The sequence below is a fragment of the Folsomia candida genome, unplaced genomic scaffold, assembly GCF_002217175.1.
Source record: "Folsomia candida strain VU population unplaced genomic scaffold, ASM221717v1 Fcan01_Sc021, whole genome shotgun sequence".
Classification (NCBI taxonomy): Eukaryota; Metazoa; Arthropoda; class Collembola; order Entomobryomorpha; family Isotomidae; genus Folsomia; species Folsomia candida.
Genome location: NW_019091213.1, coordinates 858,964 through 876,814, shown reverse-complemented (window position 1 = coordinate 876,814; position 17,851 = coordinate 858,964). Strand labels below are relative to the sequence as shown.

At 40.0% G+C, this 17,851-nt stretch overlaps 1 protein-coding gene across 2 annotated transcripts; it reads left to right on the top strand.

Moving 5' to 3' along the window:
- Positions 1–3,263: 3,263 nt before the first annotated feature.
- LOC110858511 (GTP-binding protein Di-Ras2-like) lies at positions 3,264–17,847 on the top strand. Of its 2 annotated transcripts, none has more exons than XM_022107326.2 (6): positions 3,264–3,653; positions 14,828–15,032; positions 15,405–15,519; positions 15,679–15,771; positions 15,910–16,027; positions 16,495–17,847. In XM_022107326.2, exons 2-6 carry the CDS (start codon positions 14,913–14,915, stop codon positions 16,931–16,933), a joined length of 885 nt encoding a protein of 294 aa, XP_021963018.2. In that variant the 5' UTR covers positions 3,264–3,653; positions 14,828–14,912; the 3' UTR covers positions 16,934–17,847. The 2 variants fall into 2 exon arrangements, with proteins under 2 accessions (XP_021963018.2, XP_035714669.1); XM_035858776.1 differs by having other exon boundaries at positions 13,886–15,032.
- The last annotated feature ends 4 nt before the right edge of the window (positions 17,848–17,851 follow it).

Genomic DNA, 17,851 nt, shown 5'->3' with positions numbered 1-17,851 from the left:
GTACGAATATCAATACGAAAGCATCAAGAGGCGAGTTGAATAAATATTTGCCGATACATTATCCGTCCTATTGTTAAAACCCACTCGAATGTCTCACGTTTAGATTGATTCAAATGGAATCCATGTCGAAATGCGTAGATCTACCCAGTACCACAAATGTCATGATTATTAAAGCTCTACATTTCCTCTGCATTCTCATTTAGTCCCCCCTTCCGTATGAAAAAATTTTCATAGATCGAGTAGCTTTCACACGAGTATAAATACAAATAAGGAGCAAAAATCTGGGCTAAAAACGTGCCGAATACTACGGAAACAAAGTGGATGAGACGGGGTGAAGTGTAAAGCACGATTGCTTGACTTTTAGTGCCTAGTTACCCTTAACGGTTGCGACAAATGGTCGAGTTACAAATAAAATAATTATTTTCAAAATAGTTGTTTCTTCTCGATGGTCGAAAAAACAACTCTTTGACCTTTAATAACTTTTGAACGGGCAGACATAGAGACTTAATTCTTAAAGATGAAATCATCGTAATTTTTAGCTTGATTTTTTAAGCTAAAAATCTCGAGGGTACTATTTCGAAGATTGAACTTGAAATCTCCAGTGTGCAGCCTTTACGAGCCCGAGTCAAGCTCGCTGTTATCGGTCAAACCGACCATTTTGCATAGAATTTTATTGTATCAAATGCATTTTACTAATGCACTTTACGCCTGTTTTTGTCAAATATACAATGTGTATTATGCACGTGCATACATATTATGCATTGGTGAAAATTTTACCTTTTAGGGTTTTAGCCCGAATCAGGGCTTATGTACCCGTTATATCTGTCTGTCCGTCTTGCGTCTTGTTATGTCGTAAAACTAATCATAACAATTGAATTAAAATAGGAAAATTTTCCGAGTTTATGAAGTTCGTGTTTTGTAATGGTTTATATACCAAAAATAAATCACAAAATTATATGCACATCGTTCATTACGAGTCCTGCTCTCAGAATAATGCCATCTTACAAGGCTCCGCAAAATTGTTGTCTTTTTAGCCTAAGTCAGTTCTTATCATGTCCTTCCGGAACACGATAGCCAAAATGGCTGAACCACTTGAGCTGAAATTTTCAGAACGGGTGAGACCGTAGGGCTTGATCCATACAGATTTTTCAAAAATATGCCACTCCACAAGTTTAAATGCATTTGGTACATTACGATTTCATGGAAAATGGTTGGTTTGACCGACAACCACAGAGTCTGACTCGGGCTCACTGGAGATTTCAAGTTTAATTATCGAAATAGTACCCTCGAGATTTTTAGCTTAAAAAATCAATCAAAAAATTACGATGATTTCATCTTTAAGAATTAAGTCTCTATGTCTGCCCATTCAAAAGTTATTAAGGGTCAAAGTAGTTGGAGACTCAAACGCCCTTTTTGAACCAACGATTTTGAAATGAATTTTTTATTTGTAACTCGACCATTTGTCGCAACCGTTAAGGGAGACTAACGTTACCTAGATACTTAAAGTCAAGCAATCGTGGGTGTAAAGGTCATGAAACGCGGATGATTTATTGAGATTATAGAGTTATATTACTTCTCGAGCTGGCTGTTGCACTGCTGCGTTGACGTTTATCATGCTAATGTTGACTTAGCTTTTACGCTTTGTGCATCAGGGAAAATAGATTGTTAATTTAATTTCCCTCCGAGTTTCCCCTCCACAAACGGGTCCAATCACCTACATGAAGCGCATTAGGAACTCCGTCGGATGTATGTGTGTCTCACAAATTATTGCAATTTAGTCATGATGAGATTCTGCAACTGAGATTTATTTTCGTATCTGGAAAAGGATTTGCCCATTATCCCGAAGATTTATTACGATTAAATTGCCAGCAAGGAAGTACAGCTTACATATGCACGCGCAACAGGAATAACTAGATTTATGTTAATCGAAGGAATACCGTTTGTGCACTATTTAGCACCACATTTTCATACTTAATTCTGACGTACCTTGTGCATATCCTATGCATCCGTGTAAGTGTTTACATATTTATGCATATATGTAGATGTGATTTAATACGACGAAAATTCAAAGGAGCTGACAAATGCGTACAAGTTGATCCGACCCATCGCAAAATAATTTCAGCAGCCCAGCTCGTGATTCCATCCAACATCGTTTTCTCCTCTTTTTGGTGAAAGTTCTGGAGAAAGTTGGACAGAAATCCTTCAGATGTCTCGAAATGAGTCGATACATTTCTGCTCTGTCGTTCCCTTATCTGCTCCTCGGGATCTCGTCAAGTGAGACGCGTACGTACGTGTCTTCTCACTCCCAAACCAAACTGTATCCACTCAGCAATTTCAGTGACGAAGGGAAGATTTCCAAAGTAGCGTGCACGGGAAAGACATTAAAGAAATACTACCGTGGGACGCGACGTGGTTGTGTGTTTGTACCCGACGTATTTGGGAAATGGACTGCATTAATGTGGCGGTGAACTCTCTAATTATCGTAAAATGAGCATTAGAAGAATTACGCCAGAGTTTACGCCAGGCCGCTGCTTCAAATTCTGCGAAATTGGTGCTAATCCTTGCACAATAGTTTCCTCCAGGTTTTATCTCCTCCCTCGACGACTTAATACGTGCAGCTCCAAATTTGAATTAAATCCCGTGTCGATTAAGTATGCAATTAAACACGGCACGCATTTATCCAATCCTTCGTCTCAAGACTATTGTCAATGCAAAGAAAATGTTTGGAAATCCGTTCGTGATAATTTTATCCGCATATTTTTATCCGTACTCCAAGAAGCCCAATTTATCGTCAAGCTGCACTTTATGCGATACGTTTCATTGTAACGAGCCATCAAAATGACCAAAATTTTGTTTAACAGCGATCACAGATAGTTACGAATCTCGTAAAAGGGCACATTTTGACTGTCCTTTGTGGCCCTTGGCGTGGGGGAGGCTTTGTTGAGGGGAGGTGAAGCCACAGGACAGCGGTGGTGCGGCGGCAGTGTCGTGATGAGCTTTGTTCCTACGTCTCAGAATCAGAGTAACCGAGACAACGGGAATCAGAGAGGGTTCGAGTTGAAGTGTGTGGTGAAAGCAGAGACCACCCGTCATGTAGCCGTCCGTCCGTCCTCCAATGCACCGAGGATTACCTGGACACTCGCACTCACTCACTCAGGACGGACTCTGAGCAGGAGAAAGCAGGGAGAAAGCGAGGGGAGAGAAAGTGGTGGTGGTGGTGGAGAGACATCGCTCTCTCTCCAAAATTCTCAGCCAGAGGCGTCTCGACTTTCCCTCAGTCCGCTAACACCCGCAGCAGCAGTGCAACCATTGTGCTCCCAAAAGAGGATCCCACACAATCACCGACTCCGCGACGCAGTGGAGCCGTATCATCGCCACGAACTGTTAATCACTTAATTTGAACAGGACTCCTTGTTACACGGAAGAAATACACAGAGAAATATTTACCAACTCACAGACGGGTCAATTTCGAAAGTTTCCAGCAATTTATTTATTCCTCGTTGTAGTTGAGACTTGGAGGCGAGCTTTTTATTGAGTCCAACAAGCAGCACTAGCAGTGTTCAGTGCTTATCGGGTGTACAGTACACGCAGTGGAGGAGACTCACCTGTGTGGCAGAAAATTTTACAACCCTTCTCCGCCCAGGATTACGTGAGTAAGTTGAATGTGCTTCAAAAGTTTAAATGCTTGCAGGATAAATTTCGAGTTGTAAAACGCTAGAGGATTTAGGAGCAAAATGCTTTTGAAGCGTATGCTTTGAGATGTAGAAAGTATTCAACTTGAATACGATCAAGTTACAAAACACTGTCATTTACAGAGAATTTTGGCAAGTTAAATTTGTACCTGGTTGTTCAGTCGATTTCACAGTCATGTATGTACATATGTACGTAGGCATGCGTGTGTATGCACATATACCGCATCATAATCATGTTCAATTCATCATGAAACTAGGAAAAACAAGCATTTCCATACTCTCGACGGATCCGGTGGAGTCTGTTAAGCAATTACATGGTTGGCTTTCCCTTGTTTGTTTTTCACTCCACAATGACATTACTCAACAAAAGTTTTGTAAACTTCATTTATGTAATAAAAGGTTTTTAAAGGATCAAAGTTTACTCAAAATTCAGCTCTCACTCAACCTTTCACTTTACGGACAAATGATAGCTGATCATTCTCCATAAGACTGAATTTAATTGTGTCTAGGACATGAAAAATGACATCATATTGACACTTTTCTAGTTTGTCTAACAACCGAATACGTCTGACAATCTGCCAATCAAATAAACGAAGCCACGTACATACGTACAATACATAGCTTGCATGCAATACCTTGTTATCATAAGTCTTCAGAACTACAAGTCAACGGGGATACGTAAGGTTGAAGTATATAAAATCGTCATGTACGTAAAGGCACAATTTGGGGAGAAGAGAGGCTAGAATACCAGTGGAATTGATCCTGGTGGATAATAAAAGGTTAAGTAAACATCATTTTCTCCATGGATCAGAAAATAAATATGCCAACTTTCCAAGAAATGCGAGTAATTGGGTCTAAATGTCAGAAATGAAAGCATCAAGAAAAGTAAGAGATCCAATTTGAGTCCGAACGTAACTTTACCCTAAAAAGTCATCCTCTCAACAAAAAAATATGTCCACATTGTCACATTCTTTTAGTGAACAGAAAATAAAGTTGACTAAATTTACACGGACAAAGTTTACGTGTCTGTCAGTAGAACAGTGGAAGGGTTAGAACAAAGGGGTAGGTTGTTGTGCGGTCATATGACTGTTGAATCAGAAAGGTATACATTTATCAAGTGGAAAGTTGCGCAACTGTTACGAGTAAAAATCGACTAAAAAACATGGTTTCTAAGTTCGTTCGGAAATATTTTCACTTTGGAAATCTAATCCAGCTGAAGGAAACGACTAACAAGAACACATCACAAGTATTCAATTCCAAAACAGAGCTTCATATATAACAAGTTGTTAATGTTATGTTGGATCTAAACAGTTTTTGCAGCGTATGGAGTACGGATAATCTCCTGGAGACTAATCTCATGGTTGACACAGGGCTTCCAACGAGATGAGACTCTCCTATTTGCCAAGAGACCATTTGTGGTCTCTAAATTTTATATAAAAAATGAAATCGAGATGCTGTTCGTTATGTCGACCTGGAAGCCACAGTCAAATTTCCCCTTGTCTCATCAGAAGCCCTACCATACGTAATACAACACACATTTATTTTGGAATGCACCTGAAAACTTTGAATGATTTAAATATGCAAAAGATTGGCTGGAACTTTCACTGGGCGAGTCATTCACGTATAAGAAACTGCTTGTGGGAATAAGCGTGGCGAAAAAGGCGACATGCTTAAAAGTCTTAACCAAATGGCGTGAAAACTAAAAGAACAGTAATTCAAAGAAGAAGTTGAAAGTGTCAAAGTCAAAGAAACTTTTCGACACGTCCATCATTTTGGAAATAAACTCGCAGGTAAATCGGCACAAGAAGTACGAGGCGAATTTGCAAACATAAATATGAAAAAAGTTTCCATTTAAGGAGAAGAATGATGGACAGGCTATAACGGAACTTGGGACGATATTTTCTTAACGGAAAGTGAGTTTGGCTCCTGACTGTCAAAAAATATTGGTTCAAGGCAATCAAATCTTTTGATCAACTCTGTCCACATACTGACGAAAAGACTGATTTGAACTGAAAAAAAACTTGTGTCTGATTTGAAAGTAATTTCCAATGCTTGTTGGCAAAGCTCTTCTTGGCTTAATAAAAAGAAAATTCCATCCCAATTTTCCAGGGTTAAATTGTAACTTGTTTAATATTGTCCTCGAGCTTTTTGTGCAGCCAGCGTAAGTAAGAATGCTCGTCCTTGTTCTTCTTCCTATCATGTGCTTTCCATCAAATAAACTCACTTTACAATTTAAAAGTGGGTAAGACATAAGAGGAGAACGGAGTGAGTCTGCTACTCTCCTTGTTCTTCTTCTTTCATCGGGCATAGTTTGTCAAATGGGGATCCATACATTCGACATTTGGAAGAGCGAGGCTTTCGTGCATCCTTTCTCGAAATTCCAAAACTTTGTCAGGAGCAACTTACTTGGACTGGATTTGGCAGTGGTGAAGGAAGAACTCGTCCCTCCACAACAGGTCTTACATACGTCAGACACGAACCTTTGTTCCAGATATATTTATGTGCCTCCGACCAATTTCTCCTTTCATCGTCTGTCCCCACACACATTCATACGTATGAACTCCAAGAGTGAAACATTCGTTGCTAACTTTGGAGAAAGTTGGGATTTCCTGAGAGAAATGACGAGGTTTATCCCATCATATGGCATGAACTTGAACCAACAATACGATTTACGTCCGCTTATTCTGCTTCGAAAATGAAGATATAATGCCGAGCTGGGCAAAGTTGACGGAGTCAGCGGAGGAATCGTTGCTGTTGTTTTATTTGCAAACGGGTCCCAAGATGTTTAATTTCGCTGAATGAGAACGCAGTTAATGAACTAAGGAATGGTGCAACGCGCTCATTTTCGCTTCATGTTTATCTTGCGTTTATTGCTCCTCCGTCTGACCAAAGGCATTCCATTCGACCAGATGAGAAGAAAGGCAAATAACGAGCTAGGAAGCGGGACAGATGCGTAGCCTCGTTAATTAAGGCATAGATGAGGACCAACCAACGTTGCATTTTTCGAGGCTACGCTACAGGCAGTTTCGTCCGACCCATGAAATACTGCTATCCACTTATCCATGCAAAACCTTCGTTTGTATTGAGTGATTCGGTACGTGGGAAATGCGTCGTAATAAATAGTTCCATATCTTGAAGGCTGTGTTCACGTGCTCATCATTAAATATGCATTTAGTAGGTCTGTAAGATATTGATATAAGGAAGACACTAATAAAAATGGTGCTAAAACATACATCTAACTAACTCATCATCCACACCACAGCCTGTACGCGTCAGACATCAAGTTGAGAACAAAAGTTATCGACCTTAAAAATATTAAATTTGTAACGGTGCTCCATGTTACAATTTAATTGGTAAAAGTTATGATTCATTATGTTTTCCAGTGGCCCTTAAAACTTGGATAATGGGCAGTGTTCATTACAACGGGTTACACATCTGAATAGCGAAAACATTCTTCTCAATTCCTGACGAATCGTCCGTAATGTTAAAAATTTTCGGCATAGCCTAAATCTATATAATTAATAGTACCACTATCATACTTCAAAGCCCAGTGGAACAGATTATCTATTTACGGACGACTGGTCTAATTATCGGTTACTACTCATAACTGCGGTTAACTCAAAAGTTTAAGACTAAAAACAATCCGTAGCTTCAATGCGTTTCTAATTCATTTTGTCCTTCCACAACGTAAGACGCTGATCTTGACAACTCTTCCGAAGCATGGGAGCGTAAAACAGAATTATCGGAGGTTTAACAAAGTGACAATATTGACTCGTTGGAATCTCATAATTTTTGGCGTCAGACGATCCGCCGGAATATGACGCCTCGGGTACTAAAACTTGACTCACTAGTCAGTTCAGTTGATTGGATATGTGGCCATAATTGTGATCAAAGCCTGAATATACACATAACACTGGTTTATATACGAGTGCATACTCGCACATAAGGAATTTAGAAAGTGCCAAATATTTTAAATTATTACATTTATTTTTCAGTTTCATTCGAATAAAATTTATTTTAAATATTTATTTCTTGATTAGATTAACTGATTAGAAAATATACCGTTTTGCTAAATCTAAATTGAAAATCATCGCGAAAATATCACTCACAAAACGTTGCATGGTTTACCTCCCCATTTAGTGAGTCGTGTGATATTTGTAATTAAAAGCTGTCAGCATGACGTACGTTGTTTGGTGCGTGAGTGGTAACAAACAATTGAGGGAGTTGGATAAGTAAAGTTTCTCTCTCTCTCTCTTGATAACTTTCTAATCAACATTCGTCAATTTGGCTTTCCTCTCCGAGTGAGATTCACAATCCATAAAATTGTGACTTCACTTACATTTGGGTTACTCCTTCTGAAGCCCTAGTGCCAACTGTATGTTTCACTCCAGCGTAACCTTACATGCAGTAATCTCACAGAAGACTGGATCATTACGAAAGCATTTGCAATAATTTGTAGACTTTATTATATAGGAAACACCAGTAAAACCACCACTTGATGTATTTCCCTTAATTATAAGAACTCCCTCCAAAGTGAGGCTCCTGCTCCCAGTTTAACTCTAATTTACTTAAATTACTCATCCGAAAGCGTATTTGAACCCACAAAAAATAACTTTCTTCTCAAAAGGATCATTTCTGTGGCAGTGGGAGCCATATGTATCGCACGCAGTGACGGAGTTGGTGTCGCAGAGGGGAAAAAAGTTGGCAAATTGGTATCTAGTTGTGATTGGAAGACGGCATTTCATTGAATTATTTACTCCAAGTGGTGCGACTCACCAAGTGCTAAATCTATTTCGGGCAATCTTTTGAGGTGAAAGTGCTTTCAGTTCAGGTGCTGCAGTGCAGTTATGCCCATGAAATTAGACGTATTTACTGCTTGTGTCATCAATTGTTCCACTGCATAACTCATTGTCAGTCAGTCAGGCGTCTGACCATTCTTAACGAACGGAGTGACCTTTGTGTCGATACGCATGGTTTAGAAGGATGGGTTGGTGATGGCAGTAGTCATTTGAAAATATTCAACCCAGCAAAAATTGTATATGGTCAAAATTATGGTAAAATACGCTACATGTTTTTATTTAGTTTGTCTTCAGACACAAACCATTATTCTCCTTCAGTTGTTCTTCTGGCATCGCATCGCATTAGTCTACATCCTGTTTTGTAAACTTACATACTTAAATTTACATATATATGTAGTTCGTCTGGTAAGTAGGCATTGTGCAATCACGAAGCCTGGCTCATCGTCATTTGTAACGTGAACATGCGATCGGTGGGAATAACCACCACTTTGTTTGTTTGTAATTTCAACAAAATTCTTACCTAGAAGAAAATTGCTTCCCAGAAACTTTGGGCAAACAAAAATTGTAGGAAGGAAGGAACTGAATATGGATGAGGTTACCACCATCACTAATTTAATCACTTATTAGACACCGCAGTTTGATTATCTGACAGCTAGATTTATGTGTAATTTAGGTAATGTTAGTAAAATCTACAGATAGTGAAACGTCCTACACAGGCAGTTTCAGCGTTCTGTAACATGTTGTTGTAGGAGGGTGACGTTGAATCAATTACTTTTCAGCTTGTGCACATCAGATTTGAAATCTTGGTCGGGCATTCGCCTATCTCGTAATGTTAGTAACCCGGACACAGCATATCCCGGCCCGACCTAGATTTATTCTCTGGTGCACATATGAAACATGTCCCTTTTTCACCGGTGGGGAAGATCATGAATTCCTGCATTGAATTGAAGGCCGTGGGAACTCGAAGCTCCATCTTCTGAAGTAAACACCCTGCACCTCAGGTTATCCAAATGGAAATAGAACATGCGAATAATGGATGTGGCCCATTTCATTTTTTATAATTTGAAGTCGCCGAAGATGTTTAATCCGAAAAATTTCAGAAACGTTCTGCGAGGTGGCTTTCTCTTGTTCCTAAATGCAGCGATTTGTAGCAAAAATCTGTGCTGTGACTTCATTTTTGATAAGATTTAGTTCCTAAATAGTGGCGAAGAAAATCAAAACCCAACTCAAATTTTTCTCGAGCATGTACAATTTCTGAGAATACATTTAAAAATATTGACTTTCCACCAAAGTGGGCTCATGATAACGCTATAAACATATCACTTACAGAATACGGCTTTAAAATTTGTCATAACAGCGAATTGCTTCTACATACACCGCCACTGCCAAATATCCCGTCCTCTTCTCGGATATTCGAGTCAGTTATTCTGCAACCCCTGAATTTGGCCAGCCAGCGGTGCATATGCACGCCTTCTTCTCCCGTTGTCGATACCATCAACGGGATAATGTGTCCTTTCTTTGCTGCCGTTAGAAATCATTCAAACATGTAACGATAAGTTTACATCCGGGAGAGAGGGAAACCCGAGGGAAATCAAAGCAAATTTGCGCTACATCCTGATGTCGTGGTGGCCTTTTTACTTTGTGTTGTCTTTTTCGGGATATTCTTCCAACGTCAATCGCTGCTGTGTCCCTGGTTCGGTGTTACGTGGCAGTGAACGCATGCAGAGTGCCGTCCTGGCGAAACAAGGAGTAATATGACTGATAATATTGCATGTAGTGCAATGTAATCTATTTGACTCTTTGGTCGGATGTTGAATGTAAATTCAACGTTTCTGCTGAAAGCACACAGTTCTTGGGGGAAGTTAAGCGGAAATATTACCCAGGATTTTCACCGCTGCTTCTGCTGCTTCTGCTTCACTCACTCAATCACTTGGTCTCTCGCTTGGCTAATAATGCACTTTCCCTTCCTCGTCTGACACGGAGAACAAGAACTTGGGCTGCCTCCTCCTCTCCTCTCTCGTGGATCCAGCCCTACATTCCAGGCAGGAAATCAAAGTGAAGAGTTGGAATGAGAGCCTGCTGCCTGATCTGCTCCCGACGGAACAAATACAGTGATGACGGAAATGTAGGGTGGAGGAAAGCAAGAAAAATGACGGTTTGATTCGCTGAGCACCTTGTAGAAAGGAATCTGTTATGTATATATGATTATACATAAATAAGTGGTACACAGTGAGAGGAGACAGAGGAGAGTATTTATTAGGAGACAGTTAAAGATGGAGTGATGTACAGATTCATAACTAATTACATATACATATCTACGTAGGCATACATATACCTAACAAATCATTGAATTGGTTGAAGAGATGATTACTTTGATCTTCAGGTGTGTCTTCAGTTCTTCGGGCTGGGATAGAGTGGGGTTCGGATGAAAAGTATATAGGTCATAAATAGGCTGTTAAATCTGGTTTTGACATGTAAATAAGTATGTTAGCTCAGTGCTCCAACGTGATAATCGCAAACTTGATAAGGAAATCTAAATCATCTAACTAAATATAATGTTGCAAGCACATTCCAAGTTGACTTCAATATTGGCTACATATTCGTAATGCAACTGGTTGGCACCCATGCTCAGAAATGTAAAATCGTGCCTTTCCTTCCGACAAAGTACGTACATATTCCAGTCATGTGCCCTCATGAGAATAGGGTTAAGTATTAATCGTTATCGATGCCAGAACTAATTTGAGTTTTATCGAACTGATTCTGCTAAAGTGCCAATCGATACATAAACAAATATACGAATGGATCATAAAATCATCAAGATTGTGCCACTTAAATGCAAAACCTCGAAATTACAGCCAAATCATTTTCCTGGTCAAAGGGTGGCTCAACCTGGGTGCTTCCCCTCCATTCGGTTATTACGTATAACGGGTGAGGAGCACGACGATGGTCGGATGTGTGTTGGATTTAATCAAGAAGTAATTACGAAAATGGGAAGCGAAGCGATGAAAGCACTTAAGAAATACAGATTCGACTCGGGCTAAAGACAATTTCTTATCGGAGCAACGTTTGCTACTTTTGCTACATGTTCGCCATCATTTGCACAATGGTGGACGGATATCTACATCAGTCAGGGTTCGAATTGCTGGCCTTGTTAGTAATTTTGTTACGGTACGAAGCCTTGTTTTGCTTACAGGCCCGATGGCATGTGTAGATACATGACACAGAAGTTGGCATTGGGAACATGAAGGTGGATGCCATCAGTGGAAAGTGTTTTGTCAGGACAGTGACAAACGAGCCGAGTTCATTGTGACACTTTGGTAGGAAAGCAAGGGTGGAGAATGATGAGAGGAGGACGTAAATGCAGTGTTGGGGAGAGTGGTCCGTTATGGTTATTATTACAAATTTGCTGCCTTGCATTTGATACCACTTGAAACAATTTAGAGACGCGAGAAGGCTTTTAACTAAAATTTGGAATCTGTGTCACAAGCCGCATTGATCGTACAGCTTTTAACTTTTCTGCGTAATGTGCCCAACCAGCCTTGAAATATTAAATGAGCCAAGTGACAGCCTGCTTGTTTTCATCTATTTATAGGCAAATACTATTTACCAGCCTCGCCAAGATCCTCTCATAAAAGTGCGAATGGTGCACGAACACGATTTTTATTATAGAGGCACAAAAGACCGTGTAGAAAAGTAAAAAAAAACATACAGAGGGAACATTACAAGTGTTTACACTATAAAATACTTGTCCCTCCATTGTTAATTTCTACATTTTCATATCGATTAATTTTCACATTTGCATTTAGTATTCTCATGTAAACTTACTGGGCTAGTATATACGTACTTATACAACATTCGCAAGAAATCCTAAATCAAGAACATTGGCCGCGGGACAGAGGGACAATGTCCCCACGGTTATTCAATGTCCCCTTGTTACATAACCCTCCCCCCATCCCCTATCCCACAATATTAATGCCCCCACGGCTTCCGCGGCCACTGCTGATCCAGAATTGCCGACTGCTTCCTTTCATGCCGAAATGGATCACCTTTATTGACTGGGCTCCAGATTTAATCCTTCGAGTTTTAAGTAATGGTGAGTGATAGGCGAGGCGAGCAAGGTGATTGCGGAGGTTTGAGTAGCATTGCAGACAAAGTGCGGTTAGCGTCGGGAAGGTGGTGATGGAAAGAAAGCCAGGCGCCTTTCTCCCGTGGTTGCCTGGTCCATTGCCAGTGTCAGTGGGTTTGGCAAGCAGCAAGACGAAATTCTCGCCTAATCTAATTTAGAAATGAGGAATTTGAAGAACTCTGCTGGCTGTTTGGCAGACTTTCTCCTCACCGCCGTTCATTTATGTGCCGTCATTTCATCTCCAGGAGGAAGCCAGAGTAGATACTTAAATGCCACCAGACTCAATTTGATCCACACAGGAGAGCAGCTATTAAACTGCAACATGATCCTTTGAATTTGACGTTACATGACATATACAACCGACATGCGTACCTCTAGCTGTCCATTCCCTTCGACAAAGTGGTTAGATTACTCACGATAATGAGGGCAATTTGCTTTAAGAAATGATGTCCATGAAACTTTCACAACGACAAAATTCCAAGAATGGGCCTGAACCTGAACTCCGCGATCATTGCTCCACGTCGTCCGACTTGAATGATTCAGGGGAATGAAGGCAAATGAAGGTGGTCGTCGTCACTCGCGAATATTTCATTAGTTGATTGGCCTACCCACGACGAAAGCCCGTTTCGTCCAACTTGACAAAACGCGACTGAAAATAAAATAAAATAATGACGACAAGATTTAATTTTAGCCAACGGAGTGAAACTTGAAGCATGAAACGATGTTTGCTACTACTCTTTCCCAATTAGGAGCGCCCGTATAGTCCTCAGAATTGCAAGGAATATCCAGTTTCATAACTTGAGTGAAGATGCTTCCACTGCTATTTGCACGACCACATCGTTTGCACTAATAATGCTCTCCAGACAAAGGCAAAATTGAACTGTCATTATCAGAAATTAATTAATTTCCTTCCTTCAAGTCACAACATTTGCTGCCTACGATACGCTCTGTAGGCATACCTATCAGTCTAGTTCGAAACCAGGCTCAGGTTACATAGCATGCCTCCGTGTATTATATTTTAAAGAGGAGCAATTCATTTTAGCATTTTAATTGACAAACTTTTGCACCACAGCTGTCAGTTTGCCGTACGAGTTTTGCCATAAACGACATATTTCACGTAATGACATGTGTGGCAAGCGAAGAAGGGCTTTTTATAACTTTTTTTTCACTTTTAGATTTTAATGACCTTTCCCCGTCGCCGTTTTTTGTCGTCCCGACGAGTAATACTAATTGTTTGTTTATTACATAATGGGATCCTTTCTCTACAGAAACAGACGCATCCGTCCAGCCTTTCCTGCAAATTAATTTCACCCGATGGAGATTCGGTGCTGCGACAGGCAAGCTAGCCCATGAGATTAAGGTGAAGGATTTATCCGACGTTGGTGGCCGAACAACAAGTATTTATGCCTTGCCTTGCCCACGCTCGACAGAGTGCTTTACTTTCTCTGCCACGACACGGCTTTCAACTGTTGACACATGTCACGAAATAGTGACAACCCGTCCGACTTTTTGAAATCTCCATAAATCATCCTTCCATTTTAGGACACATTTCAATGTTTTTCGCCCTTGAATTGTATTTGATCTGGTCTGCTTCTCATTTCTCACAGGAGCGTAGAACTGTAAAAACTGTAAAAAATCGATGAACGAGCTGAAATCAATCTGCAATCATTTGGTTTTCTCCGATGAGTCCTTGCTAATAATGACCCATTGTTATATACCCATACGTATACTTTATTGTGTTAAAGATGCCATTTATTATCATTATTCTCATTTCCACAATCTCAATCGGTTGAATCCGCATTGAATTTGATTCCAATGGATCTGGGTCTTGAATATGAGACGTTAATTTATATGCAAGAAAAGAGTATTGAAATGCTTGATTAACGATCTTGATCAAACTCCGTGATCAATTGATCATGCATGAGATTTTGCACCGTTCAGGACGTATACGTCAATTCATCGATGAGAAATTAGCAGGAAATGTTTACGAATAAAAAAATACAAGGAGGAAAATTTTTATTATAGTTATACAATTTTTTCATGTGGTTAATGAATACGAGGTGAGCTAACCAGATGAAAATTGAGCGTCAGCAAAAACTATTGATCTAATTCTAGGTAGAAAGAGGATGACAGATATCAGATATTTATTAGTTTAAAAAATGTAAGAATAAATGTGTTAACACAAAATGTGTCTCATTGTGCTTTGGCAGGATTTGCAAAGGAATTTGTGCATTGAAGGATACGCAAGATAAATAAGATTTCTAGTCTTAAGTCTTCGCCATTCTGTGGACAGCAATGATGGGAGATTACGAGCGAATACGACTTGTGACCTTGGGGGGACCTGCCGTCGGAAAAAGTGCTATTGTCAAACGCTTCCTTTTCAACACATTTTCAGAAAAATACAAGCCGACAGTGGTAACATACAAAACTTTCTTTTCATACGGTATATGACCTAAATATCCCGGATGCCGGTGCTGCTTTCGTTCAGTTTTGCCCATTTCCAGGGCACTAGACTGGTACACATTTTTTGTCACCTGTACATTAAAGACAAGAAGCAACGATTCGACTTGCATCGCTACACACATTACATTTACCGGTGTCAGACTTGTGTAGTATCAAGATCGTGTCGATATCGGACTGGCAAAAGTGCCTGGAAAAGGGGCGAAATTGAACGACACATCGTGCATCCAGATTCAGTGCATATATTGTGATGGGTGTGTCAATCGAGATATTATGCAAGGCTAGGAAAAACCCACTTAAACCTTACATGAAATTACTGTACTGCAGGAGGACTTGTACAACCAAGAGTATGACTTTGGATCAGTCACCTTGAAAGTGGACATCCTGGACACTGCTGGAGACCTTCAGTTTCCTGCCATGCGAAGACTGTCCATTGCTACAGGTCAGCATTTTCAGAAACTTTGCTTTGGTGCTCTGCGACCATGCAGTCGACTTAATTTTACTTGTGCTCAATTGTTTGCAAAAATGCCCAGAGACGTGATGGGTACGTAATGTCCTCTCATGCGGGATGTCTCATTGCAATAAATTATCATTATCGCAGCTCATGCCTTCCTAATCACCTACTCCGTGGACAACAGAGCGACGTTCGAGCTGGTGAAAGGATTATTTGAGGAGATTCGTGAACAAAGGGCAGGTAAATAAGTGCAGTTCTCGCCTTAACAATTTCAAGGCATCGAAATAAGTACCCACTCGGATGTATCTTAATTATCCGAACTCCACGTGCTCATGGACCTACGTATTATCTGCTGTTTTTTTGTCTACCGTGTTGCAGATTTTGAAGATATTCCCATCGTCGTAACTGGAAACAAGATTGACGTGGGACTACTCAACCGTAACGTCCAGCACGATGAAGTTTGCGACTGGCTCGAATGCTCGTGGCCATCCCTCAAGTAAGAAATGCGTGCAAATCTCCGTTAACTTTAGTCATTATGTTTGAGTTAACTCACAATGGAGGTCTCTCAGCGTATGCTTTCCGATTTTGACCAATTAGTGTCAATCGATCACAAATATGATAAATATGGTAAAAATTCTATCTCCCAATGCGCAGGTTTGGCGGAGATATTTACATCCAAAGAGGAGAAGACGTATCCTAAAGTTGAGAAATTTTGCACTTTCCAAATTTACTGTCCGTCTTCTCCTCTTCGGAAACAAACATCTCTGCTAAACCTGAGCATTGGCAGATGAGGTCTTTCGAAAATTTATATTAATTTTGTGATCGATTCACACTAGTTTGCTCATAATCGGAAATCATACGCTGGGAGGCCTCCATTGTCAGTCAGCGCATATCATATTTTTTAAAAAATTTTAATTATTAAACTCGTTGTATACATTATTGTTAATTATTGTTGTCTTGCAGAGTGAAAGTCGTTGACTGCTCAGCGAAGGAGGACATCAACATCCGCGACGTGTTTCGAAGCTTTCTCCCACTCTCCAAGCTGGCCGTTGAGACGGAGGAGAATGTGAGCGGCTTGAAGAGAAGGTCCAGCGCGTCCAGTGCTCATGCCAAATCGCCAGTAGCTCCTCGATCCCCTGGACCAGCTTCTGCAAGTAATACGTTTTTTGGGTCGTCCTCATCTCCACCTCAGTCCGCCACACCTCCGTCGAGCAACAGCCGTGGAGGGACGCCCACGAAAAACCCGGCGAGTCCATCGTACCAGCAATTTCTAACGGAAGAATGCGCACTGTCCAATCGACAGAAGCCAAGAAGTCGAAGCTTAATGAGGAGGTCAAGCAAAAAAGTGAAGCAACAAGTTCGCGACGTTTCGGGTGGACCAGGAGATTGTCAAATGTCATAGTTCCAGTTTGACCTCGAATTCGGCTCGTATACTAGAATTAAATATATATGTTCTGTAAACAAGAGCCAGGAAATTGTATTGGACTGTTTAAGAATTACTTATTTACACAGGTTCACACAATATCAATCAGTCAGGGAAGGTCACCTAGCTCGACATTCGGGAAATTGAACTAGTGGTAGCACGTAGTCACTCACAATTCACAATGGGTCGTGAAATAAATAAAAACTTGAAGCATGTTTAACACATAGAATTCACTTGTGGTGTGGACAATAGATTATGGAAGGAAACTGTTTCTGGATTATCAATATATTTTCACTGGTCTCTCTCTCTGCTGGGCGGTTTGGTGTGGTGAACTTATAAAGTACATGTCAATATTTTAATATATGTATTATTTATATGTATAAAATGCAGATTATGGTAAAAACACGACTCATTACTTACATGAAATATATTGCATAAAATATATTAGTCACGTTGGATATCTTACTATCTAAGAAAACCGTTCTTACACTTATTTACTTGCTGTCAAAACCATCTTAACAATTTAAAAATAAATTGCACACTCTATTTGCTTGCTAATTTATCTTATTCATATAATAAATAGTTTGCATAAGTGTATTTAATCCCTAATGTGTGTACACTTTATATATTCGCATGCAAATTATTCTACTTCAAAACACTTAAGGCGCAGCTGGAATGTAGGGACCTAACAAATAAAATTTGTATGTATATACAAAGCGCAGCTTATTAAAGTAAATGTTAACAATAAGACCTGATCGAGACATGAGGATCAATTGTCAATTGGCATCTTTTACCATTTGTTAATTATACATTTTATTACTAAATAAATGCGTAGCTCATGTAAAAGGTGTCTAAATTAATGTGTTGAAAATAAATTAAGGTGTTGGTCATAAAGTA